The sequence below is a fragment of the Populus trichocarpa genome, chromosome 9 (genome assembly GCF_000002775.5).
Source record: "Populus trichocarpa isolate Nisqually-1 chromosome 9, P.trichocarpa_v4.1, whole genome shotgun sequence".
In the NCBI taxonomy this organism is placed as follows: domain Eukaryota; kingdom Viridiplantae; phylum Streptophyta; class Magnoliopsida; order Malpighiales; family Salicaceae; genus Populus; species Populus trichocarpa.
In genome coordinates this window covers 7,931,207-7,954,794 of record NC_037293.2, presented here as the reverse complement: position 1 = coordinate 7,954,794, position 23,588 = coordinate 7,931,207, and the positions used below count along the sequence as shown (strand labels likewise).

At 36.2% G+C, this 23,588-nt stretch overlaps 1 protein-coding gene across 2 annotated transcripts in view; it reads right to left on the bottom strand.

Moving 5' to 3' along the window:
- The window catches only part of LOC7478757 (serine/threonine-protein kinase TOR), a 29,129-nt gene extending 5,953 nt beyond the window's left edge, over positions 1 to 23,176 (bottom strand). Inside the window, exons 1-42 of one of the 2 annotated variants that reach the window (XM_024608695.2) lie at positions 22,859 to 23,176; positions 22,018 to 22,356; positions 21,873 to 21,947; positions 21,482 to 21,654; positions 20,421 to 20,519; positions 16,844 to 17,003; positions 16,578 to 16,721; positions 16,283 to 16,452; positions 15,974 to 16,178; positions 15,706 to 15,900; positions 15,193 to 15,345; positions 13,933 to 14,054; positions 13,689 to 13,791; positions 13,510 to 13,605; positions 12,742 to 12,872; positions 11,859 to 11,961; positions 11,600 to 11,782; positions 11,436 to 11,528; positions 11,278 to 11,313; positions 10,725 to 10,823; positions 10,531 to 10,629; positions 10,248 to 10,410; positions 9,676 to 9,800; positions 9,334 to 9,386; positions 8,205 to 8,328; positions 7,883 to 8,068; positions 7,078 to 7,230; positions 6,858 to 7,010; positions 5,371 to 5,442; positions 5,122 to 5,256; positions 4,937 to 4,998; positions 4,723 to 4,820; positions 3,317 to 3,426; positions 3,066 to 3,239; positions 2,902 to 2,967; positions 2,696 to 2,764; positions 2,478 to 2,588; positions 2,055 to 2,195; positions 1,827 to 1,955; positions 1,546 to 1,711; positions 1,245 to 1,459; positions 578 to 784 (exon numbers count right to left, since the gene is read on the bottom strand). In XM_024608695.2, the coding sequence (XP_024464463.1) occupies positions 578 to 784; positions 1,245 to 1,459; positions 1,546 to 1,711; positions 1,827 to 1,955; positions 2,055 to 2,195; positions 2,478 to 2,588; positions 2,696 to 2,764; positions 2,902 to 2,967; positions 3,066 to 3,239; positions 3,317 to 3,426; positions 4,723 to 4,820; positions 4,937 to 4,998; positions 5,122 to 5,256; positions 5,371 to 5,442; positions 6,858 to 7,010; positions 7,078 to 7,230; positions 7,883 to 8,068; positions 8,205 to 8,328; positions 9,334 to 9,386; positions 9,676 to 9,800; positions 10,248 to 10,410; positions 10,531 to 10,629; positions 10,725 to 10,823; positions 11,278 to 11,313; positions 11,436 to 11,528; positions 11,600 to 11,782; positions 11,859 to 11,961; positions 12,742 to 12,872; positions 13,510 to 13,605; positions 13,689 to 13,791; positions 13,933 to 14,054; positions 15,193 to 15,345; positions 15,706 to 15,900; positions 15,974 to 16,178; positions 16,283 to 16,452; positions 16,578 to 16,721; positions 16,844 to 17,003; positions 20,421 to 20,519; positions 21,482 to 21,654; positions 21,873 to 21,947; positions 22,018 to 22,356; positions 22,859 to 22,981 (5,613 nt within the window). In that variant the 5' untranslated portion in view covers positions 22,982 to 23,176. The remainder of the gene's footprint in view (positions 1 to 577; positions 785 to 1,244; positions 1,460 to 1,545; positions 1,712 to 1,826; positions 1,956 to 2,054; positions 2,196 to 2,477; positions 2,589 to 2,695; positions 2,765 to 2,901; positions 2,968 to 3,065; positions 3,240 to 3,316; positions 3,427 to 4,722; positions 4,821 to 4,936; positions 4,999 to 5,121; positions 5,257 to 5,370; positions 5,443 to 6,857; positions 7,011 to 7,077; positions 7,231 to 7,882; positions 8,069 to 8,204; positions 8,329 to 9,333; positions 9,387 to 9,675; positions 9,801 to 10,247; positions 10,411 to 10,530; positions 10,630 to 10,724; positions 10,824 to 11,277; positions 11,314 to 11,435; positions 11,529 to 11,599; positions 11,783 to 11,858; positions 11,962 to 12,741; positions 12,873 to 13,509; positions 13,606 to 13,688; positions 13,792 to 13,932; positions 14,055 to 15,192; positions 15,346 to 15,705; positions 15,901 to 15,973; positions 16,179 to 16,282; positions 16,453 to 16,577; positions 16,722 to 16,843; positions 17,004 to 20,420; positions 20,520 to 21,481; positions 21,655 to 21,872; positions 21,948 to 22,017; positions 22,357 to 22,858) is intronic. The other variant, XM_024608696.2, reaches the window with a different exon arrangement.
- Between the last annotated feature and the right edge of the window lie 412 nt (positions 23,177 to 23,588).

Here is a 23,588-nt window from a genome sequence, read left to right as displayed (position 1 = left end):
TGCGTGAAGAGACATCTATCTTAAGAACTTACATGCAATGCAAAACTTGTGCTACCAAAGTAGCCTTCATAAATATATTGGAAGAGACTACACTTGTGGAATAAAGGAAGATTCCTACCTTTTAGGTTGAGCAATCAACATCTAGTGTTTCTTCAATGACAATTTTTAGAACTAGTGTTTGTGACTTCAATTCAATTAGGATTCTCTTACTTTCAGAAATTTTATCCATGCTTAAAGAAATGAAAAACAATACAAAATCAACCCAAAGAAACAATAAAAAATACCATTTTACCATGCAAAATTGATTTGAAAATGTCCAAGATTATAAAATGAAATTCTAGAAAAATGTACTATTCATAAACTATTTTTTGCACTGCATGTGGCAATTGTATGGGTTTTCTATTTCCATGGAGGTCACGTTAAATACAACCTTCTCTAGCATAATCACTATCGCATTCATTTTGTTCTGCAGCTTAAGTGCAAACTCAACAATTTATATTTCAGTTCTTCCATCCAATAGCCCTGCCTAAAAAAGTGTAGCTATCAATTTGGAAAGCATCAAGCAAAAAATGCACACCTGTGGATGACTCTGTCCAATTCGCACCAAAAGTGATTGAATTAGTTCTCTTAGAGCATGGTTATTCAAATGTATCCTGGCAATTATTTGAGGTAAAACAGCAAGCCATGTGTTGATATTAACATGAGCAAATCCTTTCTGCAGTGCCATTTGAACTTCTGCAGTATCTCCATGGTTGAACCACAAGGTAAGAAGGCGGAGTATATCCTGAAACAAATAGCACAATTAAAAACAACACCCATCTGGAGTATTAATATATAGAAGGAAACAAACCAGGATGCAGGAAAATAAGACAGACGAATATCTAGTTATTGACTTAATACATGACATAAGAAACAACACTCTTTTCCTCAGGAAAAATGCAGGCATCACAAAATGAATTTATACCTATAGTATTAAAAATGATCATATACACGCTAACACATCTCCATATAAATTTGAAAGTACAAACTGCAGGTTCATTGAAATTGTGACCAGATTCACACTGTAATCTTCATCTTTTATAACAACCAACAAGGTGCCTATTTAACAGAAAGTGACTGCTACAATGTGGAAAGAAAGAAGAGCATAGTAAAAGCTGAAGGCAAAAGATGATGTCCACTTTTTTTTAGGTGCATGTCTAAGATTTTAAATGTGCAAGGCGACCTATACATGAGATATTATTTACCTGTAAACTACCATCAACACCTTTAGCATTTGCTGCATAGGCAATTGAATGAAAATAACCAGTGACCGCTGCAACAACAAACTGTGAGGCAACATTTGGAAACCCTCTTAAAGTATAGTGTGACATCACTCCTGTATTGAACAAAGCCCATGAGTGCCATGCTTTTCCCCATTTTGTTTCATACTGAGTGGCATTGCTGAATGATGAAAGGATCTCTGCACAAAAAAAAGGTGAATCAATAAAAAAACAAGACCAAAAAGACAACTTCTTACAGAATTTACTGTGGAAAGGAGGCAGCCACCTTGTATGGAATCATCATCCAAACCAGGAGAAAGCGCCCACTGCCAGATTCCAAGTATACGATATACACGTGCCAGGAGATGGACATTTTGACCCGTGCTACCCATTAAACCTGTTGGTATGATTGATTGCATATTTGGGGTACTTGAAAGCTCTATGGCCAAATCCTGTAAGAGTGATTTGGCATCCAAGAATGTAGCAAGAGAGAATCAGAATTAGCAAGTGAAGCTATATATGAAGGTAATTGTGCCTGATACAGTCAGCTAAATCAATTATGCACACCTGCAACCTAGAAAAAGCTTCTTTTCGCTTGTGATCCTCCCCAAGTGACCATTGATATTTCAAGTATGCCAACATTACTTGAGGAGGCCCATGGTATCGCATGTTTTCAGGAGATGTCTCAGGGTCATACTGTTTACAATTCAAAACAAAATTTTAACAGGCAAAGACAAATGAGAATCAACCCAAAATTAACTTCAATGTTGGTTTGGTGAGACATGTGCCACAGACCTGTAAAAGTTTAACCAAAGTGGACCTAGCATGACTAATCCGATTACTTTTTCGACATAGAGAAGCAAACTTGAGCCAGTTATCAATGTCTTCAATTGGAGGCAGTACAAGTGCTCTTACAGCCAAAAGCGCTTGCCAGACCTGAAAAATCAAGCATAAAAATGGTCAAACAGGTCAGAGAAAAAGCAATTGTCACTATCCATGAAAGCTTTTCACTGAAAGTGGGAAGCAATAGTCTATGAACCCTCGTCATAGCACTTGCTACATGTTTTAACCTAGCTTTCAATGCCATGATCTCAGCTGACTTCATTTTCACAATCATCCATGCTGAGATATTTACTATCAGGAAAATATCTCAACTTCAACAGGTTAGCAGAAAACATGAATGCACATGTGCGAGAGAGAGAATAAAGTCATCTCTACCTCAACATTACGCTTTGCTCCTTGTATCCTTTCTGTCCACATATTACGTATAAGGGCCCGCCGTCCTTCAGCAACAGGATTTCCCACAGGAAGTGTATAATAGTCAATGACCTGTCACAAAACAAATTACCACCCCATAATCCAGTTTAATTTCATGCTTGTATGCAGAAATAGAACAAAAACAAGGTAGATTTATTCTCAAAAACTATTGAGCAAACCTCCTCTAGTTCTGACAGCTGCTGAACACGGATCATATTGTCATAAGCACGCTCATAGCTCTCCAGAACCTGCAGAAGAAAATACCTCAAAATATCATAATAATCAATAAGAAATAATTTCTTCCAGAAAGAGAAGTCATATATGCAAAAGCCAACATAGAAACCCATGCTTAATTGGAAGTATCATAAGGAAATCAGAAACTGACCAATGCAGCAAGCTCAGTTGCCAGGCACTTCCTAGCTCTCTCAACATACTCGCCAGCTTCATCATACTTGCAGAAACAATGGTAATAATGAAATAATTAAGAGCGCAGAACAAAAAAGCAACACAAATAAATTGGAGTTAATATAGATCTAATTCAAAGAGTACCTTCCCTCTACGAACTAATAGCACAGCCCTGAAGAATGTGCCATTACTACTTCCATCACCACTGGCAGCAGTATTCCCCAAACCCCGAAGTTTAGTTTCATCACCATCATCTAATCGAGACACATATTCTGCCATCTGATCCCACTCACCCATGTTCCAAGCAGCACTAGCAGCCTGAAACAATCAAGTCACAAAAGTAAGCATGCACAGTGGATCAAGTTATGACAACTGCATAAAGTTCAGAAAACAACCATCGGAGCCATTTCTAATCGGGCAGAAGGCTCAGCTGGTGTCCAATATTCCTTGCATAGGTTGTTAAGCTCTTCCCACCGAGCTAACTGAGCAAGGCATCGCATCCTCCCTGCATAGAACACAAGGATGATTAATTTCAATATTCCAAGATCTTCAAACTCTTGAAATATGGAAGGATAAAAAAGTGATGTATCCCCATCCCTCAAGCAGGAAAAATACATGGGGAAGAAGCTGAGGATGAAATTTGATATCTAAATGGAAGGCTAAAGGGGGTATCATTGCATGAATAGGCCATCAAGGTAATGCAGGCCACTGGCCCAATGCTTCCAGGTGGCCTCCATCACCAATAAAAAAAAGCTTCATTCAAAGATAATCTTTCAACCAACAAAAAGGGCAATCCTAAATGGCTGCTCTAATAATGACCTACACTAAATACTATTACCAATCACAACCCTTGATAGGAATCATCTGACAAACTTTAACAAACTGGATGCAAGAAATGACTAAAAGCAACGCTATGCAGTTAATCAATACAAGCAGTTAGGTGCTAGTTAAGTAAGCTAATATTGTCACTTGTGATGCTTGAGGTTTCTAATACTTTCCTTATTAATTTTAATATTTAGCTATAAATCTCTATGTTATTTGGTTTCTCTAATTGTCACTTGTGATTAGCATTTGACTTTTCATAGAGATCTCTTTTCCTACAAGTATTAAGGCTAGGATTTTGACTGATATAATTGGCTACTAGGGATACTTTTACTAATCAGTGTTTTATTTTCTATCAATCAATTTCGGATTTTAGAGATTTCTCTCTGAACCCCCTTTTCTTGTTCCAACTTCAATTTTCTTTAATGTTTTAGTAAATTTTCTGCAGTGATTGTTGTTTGGTGTTGCTTTCCTCTTCCAAACCTACATCAACTTGGATCAAACAAACACTCGTTATGGAAGAGACAAAAAAAGACTAATCTAGTTACAACCAATGGGCCTCCTCATAAACCAAGAAAAAGAATGCAATAATAGAGTATCCTTATTGGACATTTGACTTTTGAGGCACGAGTAATCAAAATTCAACAATTACATGAGCTATCCCCACCCATGAACGACCCTAGGCAGCATCTAGGCAATCAGGTGTGTTTACACCACTGAAAAGACTTATTGGACATTTGATACAATCAGTAGATGCCTGGTCTAGCTTAAAGAAATCAGTGCTTCCTCAATATTGCATGATCAATTTATTCATATGATTTTATCAATTTCCTCTTCATTTTAGGTAAATTGCAAAAAAGAGCTCAAGATCAGATTTCTGATATAAAAAAGCAGGCTATTATGATGGAATGACTATAACTACATAGAAGAAAATAAGCCAAGCGGTAGTGACAGCCAACATGAGTAAATTCAAGCCAACCTAATGTAGCTTCCAATACAAGATGTGGACTTGAAACTTGAGAGGCTTTGACAGTGTATGCTTTGAGAGCGTCGTCCCACCGTTGCAGCTTCTCATACCTACACAAATGCAGGAAAATCAAAGTATAAAATATTTTCATCTGAAACAAACAAATCATCGATGATTTATTCAGATAATAGAAATATGTTCCTTCCATGCCAAAGTTTGTTAATACCATGACTCCTTAAGTTGAACATCCAGGTTTTGTTGGGCATAGGTCAATATTCCAACAGCAGCCTAAGAATCAACGGTGGAATGAAATGAGAATGATCAGAAACTAAGACAACCTGACAGAAAGTTTTTAAGAGGCAGCTGAAAAATCGTACAAAAAGTAGAGCATAGTTCTTCCTCAAAACAGACCTCATGCTGATGTAACTGATTATTTATATGAATGAGAGTTTCAACTACAGCAACGGGATTAGCATCCATCTTCTTGGAGAGTGAACCTTCAAATTCCATTTCTTTATAATGCAAAGCCTTGGCAAATGCATGACACTGGAATGTAGCATTCACCATAAGCAAATGAATGAAATATACAAGTACTACTTTTAATATAAATGCAAGCACGAGGGCCGTGCAGCTATAGAGTTGCTTGTTAGAAGGAAGAACCTTATCTGCAAGAGCACCAAGAAGGCGGATGTCTATAGGTAGAGGTTTCTCATCATGTTCCATGAACTCTGCCTGCAAAGGAACATCAATAGGATAAACAGCCACCCTTCATATAATAGCAGAACAGAGCAAGCATGCGAAGATTCAAAGGACTACTACATAAATTATGATGTTTAACTTACTTTTCGCATTTAAGGAGCCAAGATGAAACAATGCGATGCAGTAAATGAGAGAGAAAGGTTTAAAAAATTACAGTTGTTCTGAATATTTTTGATATTTCACATAAAACTACAGTATCTGGGAATTTGTTATAATAAAAAATATTAATACTATTTGGAATCTTAGTTTATTTAGGAACTAGAATATTAGTTGGAAGTTTTGTTATTATGTGCAATTTCCTTTTCCTACTTAGATTTCTATTTTCTATTTTTTGCATATAAAAGGAGCATTTTTCTATGTAATTGTCAGACTTCAAATAATGAAATTATGAGTATTTGATTTAGTTTGAGGGTTGCAGCTTTACATGTTCTTGCTTCTCTTCTCTGTTCTCTAAACACTCTTTCTTCTTCTTTCTTTTCTTGATATTGCTATTCTGAACCCAGATTGACACCAAATTCTCCCGAAACACATCCTTAATCAAATCCAATTCAACATGCATTACACCCTAACCATAATTCCCATCTAAAACAATAAAATTTTAATATCCAAGGCTGTTCTGCATTACAATGACCACCACCTCTTGAGAAATTTCGTAATGCTGGTACCAGAGAGTATGGATTGCTAGGGACAACTTCGGATGCCAATGGATTATATATCTAAATCTTGAATGTTCTATCCTTTCCTTTTATTTCAATGCATATTCCAAATTTTCAATTACATATCATGGGCAACCACAAAAGCATAAACAGTACCATAATATTATCTTCATTACAAAATTATGCATCTTGATGATTCAGGTAAATCCTTATGAAAGATACATGGTGGCCTAAAGTTTGGGAAATTTTGAACTTAAATTTTCATGTGTGGAAGAAATGGAACAGCATAAATAATTCGAGCTTTCCTTACTCTTGCAAGCTTTCCCCAAAATTTATTGTCCATTCCTATGCTGGTAAAAAAAGGTAAAATAAAAGAAAAGAGAACCAATTTCTCTTAAATTGTTTCTAAGCCACCTGTAACATCAGTATCAGGAAGAAGTATCATTGTTGAGCTGGAGTCAGGATGCCAAGGGGAAACAGAGAGTTGTTTATTCAGGCTGCAGAATTTTAAAAGCACATTTGTACAAACTCCAACAGTTTAAGCTGTCAGACAATGTCTAATTGCTTGCTTAAGAGCAAAATAATCTATTATAAACATATCACACTTCACAAAACAAGCAATAGTTTCCGGCATGCAAGGATGGCAAAAAAAAAGGTCTCCGTCTTAAACCACGATGTGATTTCTACATTATTTAATATTAGAACACTAGTCCATATGAAGAGAGGACATACCAAATTAAGAAGTGTTGCTAGAATCTCTGGAGGAATATTTTGAGATGAAAATGCCATCTCCAAACTCCGAACCAAATGTTTCTGACTAGCCTCATTCAGTTGTGCCCAGCAGCTAACAAAACCAGCAGCAAATAATTCCCGGCCAATGAAAGGCTGCAAAAGCTGTGGATCAGAATAGAAACAGCAAGAGTAGGTTCATAAATGGTGCTATTGTCCACACCTGTAACTGTGCAAGCCTTGCACAGGTTCGTAACGCTGGAGAAGGAGACTCCTTCAGAAGTTCGATGCTCAAATGCCTCATCCACTCTGCCCAATCTTCTTTAGTACTGCGCTGAGAAGCCTCTCCAGCAGTGCGTAATTGACTATCATTAACCTGCACAAACTTACATTAGTTAAACCACACAACAAGACAAAACAAAGAAATTTCAAATTGATATAGCGAAAAATGCTTGCATGGGTGAGATGAAATGCCATGCAACATAACAGTCAAACTTGAAAACTCAACATTTTGTGAAGACCAAAGATAACTTTTATATTTTTAACGTGCCCCACTAAAACAAGAACCTGTTGGGCTTAAAACATGGGCAGTTCATCTATCAAGTGTAGTCTACAATAGGCAACTTTAAAATAAGATCCATGATATTTTTAGATAAGCACAATGCAACAGTATTATGGCACATGTACAGCCTGCTTTTAACCTTGTATATGCCTGCATTTTTTCCAACAGTCAAGCTCAATGGGCTATCACTTGAGGGCATATGTGAGAGTGTAATAAAACCAATCTGGGTCTCACCTGATACCCTAAGCTTTTAAGTTGGGTGGTCTTTTGAAAATCAAAACCGTGCATATGAAATAATTAGCTGAGACCATTTAATATTTATAGCTTTTGACATGCATGCTAACAATTGATCCGGAGCTAGCAACCTAGACTTTTACTGTAGACTCAGCATAGCCTATATATCTACACAGCTAAATAAAAATCAGTAACAAAAACCATTGAGCAATTGTCCAAAAGAGAATGTTACCTGATGGCCACTAAGATGTCGTTGCATGTCAACCCCATCATCGTAAGGGTCATTCTCCATATCATTTAAAGGGTCACTGATAACCTCCACTGGAAGTCGTCTGCTCAATCTTTGTGCAGCTGTACTCCCCAAAATTAGAGGTTCACGTCTCCTCAAGCGTCCTTCAATTTCTTCAAATTCTTTATGCTGACAAGAGAAAGAACTTGTATTTAAAATTCAGGGGGAAGACTGTCATCTCAACTCTGAGATATAATGCAGCAAAACAAGAGAAGGTTTTTGTATAGGCAAGTCAAATAACAATAATGCAGGTAAAAGCATAGACCTGCAATCGATGCTTCAGTAAGAGTTTGTGGATTGATGGGATGAAAATGGTGAAATCCTCTCCTAAGGCATGAGCCAAACAACAAAGTGCATCAACAGCATCTTTCCTGAGCTCATCATTCTTCCTGCAAATTACAGGCTTACATGTTTGGAGCATCATGCAACAGAAAAATGCAACGCGTACAGAAATACAGAAATGGGGGGACATTTCATATTAATGTTACTATATTGTCTCCAAGGTGAAGTTAAGAGATTCTGAAAAAACCTCACCCACAAGTAAAACCAAATCAAGTATCTTTAAAATTTGCAAGAAATTAGGCAGAAGGGGTATCACAATTACAGAACTATACATACAGAGAACATGGATACATGACTTTGTCAATGCTCCATTGAATGAATTGCTCTGTGTTTAGTCGAAAACACTATGGGATCCCAATAACCATCAACACCTCAGGTTTTGGTTTACCCTTAAGAATCAGTACCCCCTGATTAAGGCTTCGTTAGTAAGTGCGGTTGGCGGCGCTACCAAACAGGCACTTTTCTGAGATGAAAATTTATCATGAAAGGGCCCAAGATTGTGCATGATGCTAAAAGGGAAAGAATGGTGTGCATTTTGCTGATGCAGTTATTGAATTCAGAATACAGGGGGGAAACCCAATAGTGAGTCAACCTCATGCCCAGGACATAAGCATAAATGAAAAGTTGCCCTTGCAAACCCCCCCCCCCCCAAAAAAAAAAAAAAGAGAGAGAGGAGGAAATATCTTTCACCAAGATTTCTGAGTCCAAGTTGATGGAGGATCACAATTCTCAAGCCAATTAACACCATTCATGACACCTTATTACCAGGAAAAACACAGAAGAGACTTCCATGCAACAGAAACCAATCAAATATGTTGGTTGTACAGGAGAATCAATAAAAGAAAGGTATGATAAGATAACAGTTATTCTTTATAAAGGTTAGTTCAAATAGTTAGGCAAACATTTCATGACAAACAGAAAATGAACAGGTAAGGAAAAATGGACTAAGAGGATCATGTTTGAATTTGACAGACATGTATGAATACATACACAGACACAATAGCAGGAACCAAAGAAGGTTTTCTATATAGAAAGTAGAAGTAGAAACCTACCCATCCAACACTAACTTCAGGTGATGCACAAGAGCAGAAATGTGACCAATAACCTGATGAAAATAAAATAAGAACATCTGTCAGTTAGCCATAGGAATCCACAATTACATGTGCATATACATTGGTGTCTGTACACATGCTAGCATGTGTTTGGTTACACAGCTTTACAATATATCAAGAGATCTGTTTTTCTTCCATTTATGGAAAAACATTTTAACTACTATGACAATATGATTAATATACAGTACATCTCTGGATTTATCATTATAGCATGACGCAATGACCATTAGCGGTCCATTTTAATGCAGGAAACAGAAGAGATTTTACAAGCCGAGAACTCACCTGTACACAGGGGATCAATCTCGTCAAAGTTTTGATAGCGGCCCGCCTTATATCCACAGAAGCATCCACTTTAAACAATCGAATAAGTGCAGGAAGAAGTAGATGCATATGCTCATCCAATGTCCCTACATTGTGCAAGCATGATGAGAAATTCTCTACAGGCTGGAACTCAAAAGATCTTTTAAAACAGAATGTTAAATATCCACTGCAACATCCACTCTAAAAGTATTCCACGTGGAATGAGAAACCAGTATGGAGTTCTTTGATGTATGCATCAAAAAATGCCAATCTCCTTCATAACACAACGGCACAATGAAACTAATGTTGTCCATAGTCCATGCCCAAAGATGACTTGCATTGCCTCAACATTTTACCATTAACACACAGAAGAGCACATTATCCAAGTGTTACCATATAACTTCCTAGTAGATTCTAGACTCCTAAATGGAAGAGAGAAGGTTCTGCATTCTTTATACACTTATACTTGATTAATACATTACAATGTTTCACAATAGTTGCTAGTAATATGTCAATGAATGAAACAAACAGGTGTTGAATAAGAGAGTACTAACCACCAAACACTTCAAGTGTGTGAAGTATATCGAGAGCATATGTATAGTCATTACACCTTTCTGCATCGCTTAGAACTTGAATACAGCTTGGCAAAATGACAGGAAGATGCCTTCTGAATTCATCATTGAGAGCCAAGCAAAGCTGTTCCACTAAATGCAAAACCTGAGTAGAAAAAAGAGGGCATGTTTGAAAGAGAGGAAGAGACCAAAATATACAAGAGCAGCCTCCAAAAATGACATGCAGGTTATTCCATCTACACCAAATAATGGAAACATAACTTACTGGAAACCCACGAGAAGGACGAATAGTAGCTGGCAAGCTGAAGGATGACCATAATTCAGATATTAAAGAGAGCAATTCAGGCAGATATTTACGTATGTGCTGCACAAGCAAATCAAGAACCCCATGTATCATTGAAAGACAAAAAACCAAGAGGCAGTATATCTGTGCAACCACTTCAGGAAATCATAACTCACCTGGCGCACAATAGATACCAGAGTTCCAAGCTTCCACATTATAAAATCTTTAAGATAATCATCACATGTACGAACAGTGTGAAAGAGATCCGGCAAAACCTACATAAAATAGGAAAGGGGAACGCATGTTAAACAAGTTTAAAACAATAAATGTTGTCCAGGATACCAAACAAAAATACAGCTTGCAAATACGAAATACCAAGCAAGCACTAAATCCTCCAACATATAACTATGTTATCTACCAACATTTGAGTTCCAAGCCAAACGTAGAAATTAACATGGAAAGATAACATCACCTTTAGAATAAAAATACTCTTTCTTAACCTCCTAATTTGAACTTGTGTAATTAAAAATTTTCCATTTTTGTATGTGAGTGGAAGAAAGCGGACTACAACTGGAGAAAATGAAACAATGCATCATAGTAACCGGGTGATCTTTGTAATTAGGAAGTAATTTTTCATTCATTCACAAATACTAAAATTTCCAGTGGAAAAATAATATTTTAAGGAAAAAAAGAAAAGGGATATATACAGCTGCAAATTGATTCACTAACCTTGGGTATATACGGTACACAGCCAAGGCCCATTGACTAACCTCGCAGATCATAAAAAATCCCAGCATTAATTGATGGTGTCAGGCATCAAGATAAATTAAGATTGTTTAGCCATTTTTTGTCAATGAACAGAACTGGAATATACTATGCTATTTTACCTTAAATATGAACATAAGAGATCCTACCACCTTTTGGTGGTAGCTAGCAAGTGAAGGATCTCTGAGAATTCGCATGAGGGAGTTGATCGCAACCTGAATTCATTAGAGAGGAATATTAACACCAAGAAGAGTGAAAACAACAACAAATGTAGTGTCAGTACTACCGTTGGGTAATAATCTTCTGATGTAGCAAAAGATGGCCAAAAGTCCATAGGTAGTTCATCCATTGATGGGATGTGTTGACCTGAATCACTGGCTGCACGAGCAACCTCACCATGTGAACCAGGCAGGCTTTGTTGGTTTCGTTTATGCACAAGAGGATCCAGAGCTCCCATGATGCCAAGAACCTGAGAGCTAAAAAGTTAACCTTGCATCAAACAGTTAGAACGATATATCCAAATATTTTAGTTGACGTGTAGCTACCTTCAATACTTCACGTCTGGTAGACCACACTAATTCGCCATTCAAAAATTTGAGGAGTAAGCCAAGTAACTGTGGATACTCATTATATGGAGTTATGACATACCTGTCAGCAAAAAGAAAAGGACCTACTCAAGCACTAATGATAAAAAATAAAATAAAATATAAACAAACAAACCTTGTAATAAATGACTACAGATACCTTAGAATTTATATTATCTACATCCCAAAAGTGAAAGTAAATTTATTTCAATGTGACCTTGTTGTCGATAGTAGGAAGGAAAAAGGAAAACCCATCAACACTGTTCACAATGGAATCCTACTTTGTTGAAGAAGACTGGCTAATCATAATTTATATGTTCAACTTTCCTCAAAAATATTATTCCCTTGAGGTTAAATAAAGAGAGAAATGGAAGAGAAGAGGAAGGACCATATGGGACCTTATGAACAGTTCTTGAGAATGTACTGCTAGTCCAACACTTGCCTACATTTCTAATCAAGAGTCAAAAATAGAAGAGTAAGTGCGTCATCTAAGATGGTCAAAATACCGCAACATTTTTCATGTAAAAGATGTTTTATTAAGAAAGAAAACTATTTATGATCTGTAGCATGCAAAGTACAGCAAGCTGAAAATGATCCCAAATAACAAACAGGTATTGTGATAGTTCTGTTGCCGCATTAGGCGGAAATCATGGAGTTTCAGAAAAAGTATAAATGAAGAAAAATCCCATACTCTATCCTGACCTAAAGAAGAAAAAAATGACATGATATTAACCATGGAAAAAAAATTAACATGCATCATTACTAATAAAGATTCACATAAAACCACCAAATAAAAAACAAAACAACAATCTTTATCAAAGTAACAAAATGGCAAGCCACATACCCAGTGCTTTGAACAACTTGCCCAAGAGTTGCAACAGCCACTTCACGCTTTGTAGCTGCTGCTCCATCTAGCAAAGCTTCAACTATCAGAGGCATAAGCTCCGAAATATATTGCCTCATAGCAAAACCACCCTAAACAAGTACCACAATCATAATTAACCATTTACACATCATAAAAAGAGAGAATATATTTTAGACAGTTGCATGTAGATCAGGCTAGGATGCAAAAAACAACGTGCATGGAAAAAAACAAATATAGAAATAGCTGATACAGCATGTCCCTTAGTCTATTGTTCTAGCAAAGAAATGCACCGCATAGATAGACTTCAAGCCTTATAAGGTTACGGGTATGAAATCAAATATCCTAGAATGCACATGCAAGAAGTTGATTCTTAGTCCAACTAAAACTTCAGTTTAACATCGAAGGAAAGCATGAGAAGCAATCAGATGCAGTCTTAAAAAGCAGGCTGAAGTTTCTTACTTATATCAGCAACAGGAAGTGCCAAAAGAAGAGTTCTAAGTATTTTAATGTTAACAAGCATCATGGAAATGAGAAAGCAAAAGAAAAACTTATTAGCGTAACTTAAGGTGCTTGAGGACAAGCCCAGTCAACAATTTATATTCTTCACAGCCAAAGATTTTCCAAATAAAGATGTAAAACCCAACACATTCCTCCCCACCAACCCCACACACAAAAATAAATAACATCTCTTTTTTCCTCATTGCCTCCCAGAGAACAAGACAATTTATAACATCAGAGTTCACCCACCACTCTAGCAAGATCTCCAACAGTTACGAGAACTCCACTGATGATACCATTATTGGCATTTACTCCTGTGCCTTCATTAAGTCTTGCCACAAGTGCCTGCACAATTGGAAATCCAATATCTCAAGAAGTATGATAACTAAAAGAACGAAACAAAATAAACACAAACATACATATCAAACCTTGTGTATTGGAGCAATGTATGGAAGCACAAGTCGTTCACAATTGCGTATCAAACAACCTAATAACTTTGCACTTTCTTCTCTGCATTTGTTATCTGCACTGCTGACATTACAAGAAAGTTCCGTATCAGACACCTTTACAGATTGGTTGAGAGGACCTCTTTCTCTTCCAACCCAAACTACCATATTTTTTGCAAGTAATACAAGTTCACACGATAGCACAATGGCTAATTGCTGACATCACCTTTGTTTTAGATAGGTCAACAGCTGTATGAGATGACGACGGAGGGCAGGAAGGACATATGCGGGATTCTTTTCTGATAGTCTTCCAGCCAAGGAGATTGCATATTCTCTAACGTCAAAATCCTGTGATAACAGCAATATCCTTGTTTTGACAAAAATTACAAGAATGGGACGCCAGAAAAATCCACATGCAGGCATACAACATTCAACAACAGAAACATGCACTTTATGAAACTGGGTAATACAAAGTAAAACCAAACAGAGACCTCAACCGAAGATTATCAAGATAAAAGGCCCAAATAATGGCCAACACGCTATTTTTAGGGGAAAGATAATAAGAGAAGTATCAGAACTAAAGCCTTACTCAAATAAGCAGAATCTACACTTACAGAAAAAAAAATAAAAGATGGAAATCAGAAGACTGTCTTGGCTATAAAATTACAACAAACACCATTGACAGAAAAAAGGTAAAAGAAATCTGTCCATTAGGTTTACTGAAACATATGTGTGCAAAGAAACAAGGTTAATATTGAAACCGAGAACAGAAAAGGGAGGGAAAAGGGAAACTTGGAGTAGGAGTGTACCTACATTTTTCCATATCTATGAGAAGATGCACCTTCTTAGGGATTTCTCCCTTACATTTTCTATTGACTGTAAAAAAACCCTATCGCTTAATTTCACAAACTAGCAGTATTATAAACAACAAACCATGATCAGAAGTAGAATTGTAGATTCCGAATTCTAAATCAAAATAAAAGCACCTCACAGTGAAATTCTTCAATGGAGAGATAGAGAAGAGTGGGTAATGCATTTACCAAGCTACTGGAACCAGAAATAGTAGTAAGACATCATGTACTTTCCAGAATAGACATTACAGGTGAGAAACAGGAAGCAACCAGTCTTGCCATGTAATCAAATAGATAGTAAACCAGAAGATTATCAGACAAGAACCCAAAATTAAATATGAAGATAAAATTATGTATGCAGATGTCAATGACAGGTGAAATCTTATTGAGTGGTGCAATTTAATCCTGAGTTTCCGATGCCAACAAATTAAATATTCAGTTAAAAGATGTACCATTGGATACAAAAATATAACTTCGAAAGAATAAAAAATTATATCATGGAAAATCTAGGGCAACTTTCAAATCAGATACACTTTCCACTACAGATTAACTGATGATAAAAATTTATCTGCCTCAATAATATTGCATAACCATGAAAGTCTTCCATCAGATGTAATAAATCCAAGAGTACACACCTCATCATTCAAAGCAGCAAAAACTGCAGTGAGACTATCAGCTTGTGCTAGAAAATTATCGAAACCTCTATTTCCATGAAGAGAGGAAAAGATAGATTGGCGAACAGTGATATCAGCATCTGCGACAGCAGCGATGAGAAGCTTTTCCACGAGCTGCAGATGCAAAATGTGAGATTACAAGCAAGAACAAAAAGCTCACACTGTCTATCACACTCAACTTTTTTTTGGTGGAACATGATAAATCAATCTTAATACAGATCTCAACTAGTTGACGAGCTTAAGCAAACTTGAGGTTGACACATTAAAATATGTATCCAATCTGTCGATTTGTGTTGTGTATAGCATACAATTGATGAACAGCTGTAGACATGGCATAAACTGAGGAGATGCAAACTGGAGGATACAGGCAGGAAAGAAATGACGGGAACAAACAAAAAGGTTTTGACATGGGGGCATAGAACGTCATTTAACAAAAATAGAGCATCAAAAGATAGGAAATGGAGGAAACTAAACCTCCTCGACAAGACGCCATCGCTTTCCCCCATTACGATTGGACCTGATAGAACCAAACTGTGTAGATGTCATGCCAGAAAAGGAATCTGCAACTAATTTACAACAACAAAGTGCAGCATCTTTCCGGGTAGCTCCATCTTCATCATCCAAATATACAAGCACTGATTCCCTAGCAAACTCGAGAAGCTCATGCCCCTGGAAAACAAAATAGCTTCAGAGCAGAATCATTGGTGCAATATGATTCCATTTAAACATAATGTTAACCAACCTTAAAATTAAATCGAGCTAGTGTCTGCAAAGTAAGTTGCACCAGGGCAGAACCACTGAGGTCTGATACTTGCTGAGGTGCAATACCCGCACCCCCTCGAACTGGAGGAACAGCTGTCCTTGGCTGAGAATAATGGGACTTTGAAAGAACTAATGAAATGCAGTCCAACAGCCGCTCTTGAATAGTCGGCAGCAATGATGGAATACTGAAACAGCAAGTGATAGCATGGAAGACTTTAAGCTCTTAAGCATTTTTTAAGGACAACATTATAAGAAAGAAAGAAAGGAGTAATTAAATGGCGCGCAATACCTTACACTTATCTGCTCCAGGGCATCAACAAGGGTGGAAGAGAGCCCCGCGGAGAACATAACATCCAAAAGGCTGCGAACAAAAGGTTCCATAGCAGGCCCCATGGCTTTTGCAATGTTTCCAACACAAACCAATGCCTCGAGTGAGGGTTTGGCCCTGCGTGGAGCAATCTAAAAGGAGGGTACAGAGAGAAAACAGAAAAATACAAATAAACCCCAAACTGCAAAACATGACATAGAAAGAAAACCAAAATCACTGGAGAAAAATAATGTCATCCACATAGAGGCTTGCTCACTGCATCACGTAAATGAGCTGTAATTGTCGGCAAATAATGGACAAGTTCCCCATCCAAAGCACCAGCCATCTCCCCTAGGGCAATGAACCCACTTCCACGCTCAGCTGGTATTCTCAGCACAGCAAGAATATGATTCATGCATATCTGCAAGACATCACAATTTGATGTTGTTCATAATGGTTTATGTTCTGGGATGCTTTATGTTCCAAAATGCTATTTTTCATGGCTGCTGCAGTATGATTTAGGAGACAGTGAAAACCACAAACCTCTAAATAATTTGTTACAAATCTATCCCGCAGAAAGTGGGCAATGCGAGGTAGCAATGAAGTTATGCTAAGGCGAACAAGTCGATCTCGATGCTCAAGGTATCTAAGAACAATCTCAGCAACTTCTCTGTACCTTGACATCATGAACTCACCAGTATTCCTACATAAATCATGTTCAATTACATGAAACATTAGGTGCTATAAGAAACCAAATCATGGTAGTCATTTCCATTCAACCTTTATCAAACTGCCAGCAGTTATAGAATCACAAAGAATCATGTGGAGCTTAAAAATACCATACAGGTTACACGATATCAAAGCCCTACAGTCCTGAGAAATAAATCAATCTATTCAACATTTTATCAAGTGCAGCTGGCACACACATATATCATATATAATCAGAAAGGTAGCATTGTACTTATAAATACTTTTGCATGGCATCTTATAATCATGACAGTAATTTTGCCAACAAAAAGAATGTCACGTCACTGCTACATGTCATTTTTCTTTGCATTTCTTCTTTACTAGCTTAAGAGTAACATACATTATAAATTAATCTAGGGCCATAAAATTTGGAACATGCCTTCTTGGATATAAGATGGACCTAAGAGTAAGATGAAGCCATGAATATTGATAAAATAACAAAACTGCCACCTAGAATATATCACAATATTATGGAAATTCGTCCATTCAGCAAAAGTTTCCAAAGTCTTTCTCAAAACTTTTCCATGATCCCATCATATCAATACTTCCTTGCCAAATGCCATGACACCCACCCTCCATAACTATTTTTGCAGTATAATTGATGCCAGACTAATTCAATGAGCAAATCAACCTCCAATTTTCTCGAATGCAAATGAAAGAAACTAACTCTAGTGTCAATTAAATAGTAATTAAACCACTTGGTCCCTACAGTCCCAAGAATCTCCTTGCAAATTTTTCAATTCTATTTCTATCAAAGCAAGAATATATAATAAAACCATAAAATTTATGAACGACTGGAAAGTTCTTAATCAGAACTAAAACTCAACAAATGAAGTTGGCGTTGCTCTTTCAACATAAGCAGCTACAAGTATTTACTCTTCGACGGCATAAGCCCCGAGGAAGGGCCAGATAGGATATAGAAGGAGACTAGCAAAGTACAATTTTTTTGTCAACATAAAAAAAAAATGCAGGCATCAGTAAAGTTTCACACCATCAAGAAAAATTATAGATTAATGTATCTTATTTCAATAAAAAAAATATATTAAACAAAAAAAAAATCATGATCAATAAACCTTACCTGGCTCGGGTTTCAAATTGAACCGAGCCAAAGCTGACATTATGTGACCCACTTAAAACTCGGTTTGATATGAAGAAAAACAAAATTTTCTAACCATACCCGAGCGGGTTTGATAGCTTAATTTTTTTATAACTTTTTTATCCAACTACACGACAATAAAAGCTAACATGCACATGAAAACCACCGAATAAAATTTATAAAATGAAAACCATAGTGAGGGGCTACAAAAAAAGAGTGTCCGCTAATATTATTAAAAAATAATGCTATGGACTTTTTCAAAAATAAACAAAAAATCAAAAGGTATATAATCCAACAACACCAAAAAAAAATTTAGCTAATATAATAATAAAAAAAAGGCTATGATCTCATAAAAAATTAAAAAAATCAATGCTATCTAATAAAAAAATTAAAATTACTTCTTAACCAATCTATTTGAACAGATCCAAGTGTAAAATATAGAAAACACCAAAAAAATAAAGAAGAACAAAACAGGCCAGGTGCATGGGACTACACACCTGACCCATTAGAAAGAGGCCTAGCCCGCTTTTTCTTATCATACAGTGGACGATGCGTCATCCACCGTTTATTTAAAAAAAAAAAAAACCACGTCGTCTACTGGTCTAGATTTCGATAACCGAAGGTCCCTAAAAAGTCTTGGTAAGGGTATTTCATACCCAAGAACTTGTTTTTCAACACAGTTTTTACCCAAAAACACCTTAAAGGCACCCTAAAGACCTTAATAAACCTATTTACAGCCTCAAATAACCAAAAAAATTGGTAAAAAAAAACCCAAAATCATCCAAAATTCAAAAAACTTCTTGATCCCAAATATGTCATCTCAGGTAAGGTTAGGTCAAATAACACACATTTGAAACTTCTCTTATTGAATGGAACCCGTGAACACCAAGATCGATTTTTTTCATAATTAGAATTCGTGCCAACAACAATTTTCTCTCTCTTCAACCAAAATACGACTACTCTATGTCTCCTCTCTCAAATCAAAGGACTAAAAAGCAAAGAAAATAAATTTTTTTACCAAAAGTTAATTCTCGAAAACCAAAGGAGTTGTAATTGTGTCAATTAGAAAGGAGGACCAAAGTTAACTTTTCACAACAAATTTGAAATTGTCACCTAGTTTCCCCATGTTTTTCACTTTGGTCCTCTGAGTTTGAATCTTTTCATTCATCAACAAATTAAAAGCAATTAATCATTAATTTAGCTACAAAAGGATCCAATCACAAAGAAAAAAAAAGTTTGGTGACCAAAATGAAAAAAAATATCCTTTTGAATCCATAGTGATTTGTGAGTGTGCATAGTGAATTTTGCTAAGTAAAAACGCTCCCTCTTTTAGTTTTTTCTATAATCATGCCCTAAAATAACCCTGACTACCAACCTCAAAATAATCAACATTTCTATTATGATTGTAGTAAGGATTGGTGTGAAGTTAAGTGTAATGTCTTAATAGTTTGGTATGTTGCTCGCAGGAATGGGATTTTATTTAGAAAGTTGGGCCCTTTGGTTTGCTGGCAGCCAAGTGTTGTCCAGTTTAAAAGGGAGGAAAACGCTGTACTTATAAGACTTAAAATGATATTCTACTTCATTATTCTTCCATAATACATGTTAAACATTTATTTACATGAATAAATTAATATCATATGCATGTGTGTTTGTATGCATGCATGCATGTATACAATCTATGTAATAGATCATATAAATTTTGTACAGAAAAATGGATAGCACAGAGGAAGAAAAAAAGTTGTTTTTCAGCAAACACCAAATGGGCTGAGAAAGTTTTCCATCACATTTTCTATGGCAAAGCTAAGAAAGCCTTGAACATTAAATCCCATAATTTATTATTTTTCATGATTCATGTCTGCTAAAACCTGTTATCAAAGTTACTGCATGAAACTGTTTTTTGAGCATGTTTGCATAATTGTTTACCTCTTTTATTTATCTTTTTTCGTGTAACTGATAAAGCATATGGAAAGGGATAAAGAGCTTCATTTGTTTGCTCATAGGCAACAGTTTGTGATATACTGCTGTTGACTAGACTTATATTGGCTAGCTTTGAATGTCACGTAGCATGGGAAAGGGCCTTGGTTTTTAAGCTCATAACAACACTTGATCCAAAAAAAAAAAAATTAGGGCAATAATCATAATACATATAACTTACAGCAACATGATAGCTAAAAAATAGGCAAACAAACTGACTGCAACAATTCATTCAAGCTAGAAAAATCAAAAGGTCCTGTCAGAAACATTTCCACAATAACAAACGCAGCCATTTATACCAACCTTAAGAGCTCTCCAACAGCAAGTAAAGAACCATGTATGCTGTGAACAGGAGCATTTTTACCCAATCCATCTTGTGTAGCCTCAAACATACGATAATACCTGCCAAATGCCCAACCAAATTGACTTGTTTACTCAATAAGCTTGATGAAAGATTGCTTGTAGAGAATAACGCAAACATACAGTTTGAAAGTCATATCATGCAGCCAAAATCAACAAACTAGTGAAAAAGCAATGTGAGATATTTAGTTATAACAATTATCCACCAAGTATCCTCCCTTATCTAAAACGAATAAAGATGCAGTAGGAATTAGTTCCTAGTGCCCCTTGCAACAAGAACTATTACTAGACGAACCCCAACAGCAAATGCCTGCTTTGTTGCTTCATTAGGCATTGGAGAAAACAAAACTTTATAGGAGTAATATTCAAACATTAAAGTAAGCCTCCTAGATCAAATTGTGTTAGGACTCTTTAGAGAGTCCCAATCAAATCTTTATGACACACAAGATACTCAAATGGAATGTTGAACTAATATAGCTTGTTTGTTTTAGTATAGTGCATTACAGCGAACATTTGATGGGAAGTCCTAATAAAATCTTTATGCTAGTCAGGTAAGTAGCAGAAAGAAAATCTCATTTTACACCTACAATAGCATATCTTGTGACAATCAGGTAAAATAGTAACCAATGCTGACATCCCGACAACATAAGTCTAGGTGAAATTTCAACAAGTGTTTTTTAAGCTTCCAAGTATTTTTCTTTCTTCTTATTCTTCCTATCATCACCGCTTCTTTAACATACCTGATAAACATTGGACACCTAAAGCTGGAAAACAACCCCACCTAATTACTATTACAAGCACCATTCAAGGCCCTAACCATTTTGCAAATTGAAAATGACACTACTCCATTTAACAAGTCAATATGGTACTAAAGGCCCAAAAACTTGAAAATCTTTTTAGACAAGTTTGGTCCTTTGAAGAGAGCCCCTTTTCCCCCACCATAAAAACCAACTTCGGGATGCAAAATGTATATACTTCTGTAAAATCAACATATTATAACTGACCACTGCACGCGCCAACGTGTCTCACGCTTCTCGATAACTCGAAGGCAAGCACGCAGTGCCTCCACGGCCTTCTCTCTAATTGCCAATGTCGGATGCCTCAGTGCAACCCAAATAGCTTCGACAAATTCAGTTACATGAACATTGAAAACTGTAGAAGCATTTTCTGCTATTTCCTACAATAATAAAGATTCAAGAATGTCCTTAAGATGTAGAAATTTTCAAAAAAAAAAAAAAAGTAAAGCAAACTAAAAGTCTTTAAGATGGCATGAGATGGTCTTTCCAACATCATCAGAAGGACAAAACAATACGCTATCAAATAGAATAACAAAAAACTGTGCAGCTAATTTGTCAACACAAAAAAAAAAGGAAAGGAAAAGTAAGTCACACTTACTTTTAAAATTAAGACGGCAGCAAAAAGGCGAAATTCTGCTTTATCTTTGCGAAGCCAACCTAGTGCCATTTTAACCTAACACAACCAAAAATATCAGACACCGCACAAACAACAACACGATCAAACCAAATAAGGCCTAACCAACCTGAAATTTCACTTCATCCGCAGTCATTGCTCCACCAGCCCTAGCCAGATGGCCAAGAACTCTACTAGCAAGTGTCAACACATCAAGATCCCGCTTTACCTCGAACACACTCCGCATATAAACAGCAAACTTAGACACTTTGGATGCATTCTCTCCAAGTTCTATGTCTATTAACTCATCAATTGCTCTTAATGCTCCCAAATTCTCAGCAACCTCATTGGTTTCTAATAAACTTGAAATTCTTTCGTATAAATGGTCCATAAAGCGTGGAAATGATTCTCCACTTAGATCGCGCGCTTCTTCCTCTAGATGTTTTCTCAATGCTAATGTTGCGCCCTCCTTTTACATAACAGCACGAGCATTTCACCATCAAAATCATACAAAAATTTAAATAAAAAAAAAGAGCAACACGTACAATAAAAAAGCCTAAAATTCTCATTCTCTGTTGTGGTCTTTCTATAACTTCAATACTGGTTAGTAATTAATACGAATGCCTAGTTAAAAATTCTTTGTACCAATTTCTACCAAGTATTAAATCAATCACGAATAACTAATTAAACAAAAAAACCTGACAAGAAACACACCCCTCCATTCAAGACCAGGAAAATTAATTTAGCAAAGAAAAAACAACAAAACGCATAACTCAACGCACTCACGTTTCCACTTTCACCTTTCTTGATTTCTAATATTTCTAGTAACTCAATTAGTAATTAGTACAAAAACCTAATTCAAATTAGCTTTGCTTATTTCTAGTAACTCTATCACTGATCACTAATTGAACAAAAAAAACTACACGACAATTAACTTCACTGAAATTAACGAGAGAGAGATTTAGCGAGACCTTAGGGTTGCCGCGTATGCAGAGGTCGGCAAGGATGCGATTAAGAGCGTCAAAACTGCCACCACCAGGGCCGGTGGTTGCAGGCCCAGCCAGAAAACGGAGGGACTGCGAGGTGGAGGCCATTTTTAACAAAAACCTAACAGCTATTAATCTCTCTGATTAAACTTAATTTAGTAGTAACTACTGTGTGGATCTTGTTTAAGACATCAATATTTCTCGTCGAGTGGAAATAGAGTTTTTGTCCCTCTCTGTTTTTTTTTTTTTTTTTTTTTTTTCTTTTTTTTTTTTTTTTTTTTTTTTTTTTGAGAGAGAGAGAGAGAGATATAGACGTTATAAGTAGGGCTTGGTGTTGTGTGAGTGAGCTTTTACAGAAAGGGGAGGGGGGAGGGGTATCCCTTTTCTTTCGTTCTTTCTTTCATTTTTGCGCTTTCTGTTCTTTGCGTCGGGGATTGGATGTTAAAAGTAAATATAAAAGAAAAAATGGAACTACGTTGAATCTGAAAAATTGCAAAATATATTTTAATTCGTTTTGGATTTTTTTAATAGTTAAGTCATTTTTAATTTTAATTATGAGGGATTTGTTCAAGAGCAAAAAAGTAGATGGGATTCGGGCTGGAATGGGAAATTAGACAAAGGAAAAGGTCGTTGGAGAGATAAATTTATTCAAAAAAATCAGGGAATATCACTCGACTAACTATAAAATAAAATAAAAATATATCCGTGTTAGCTC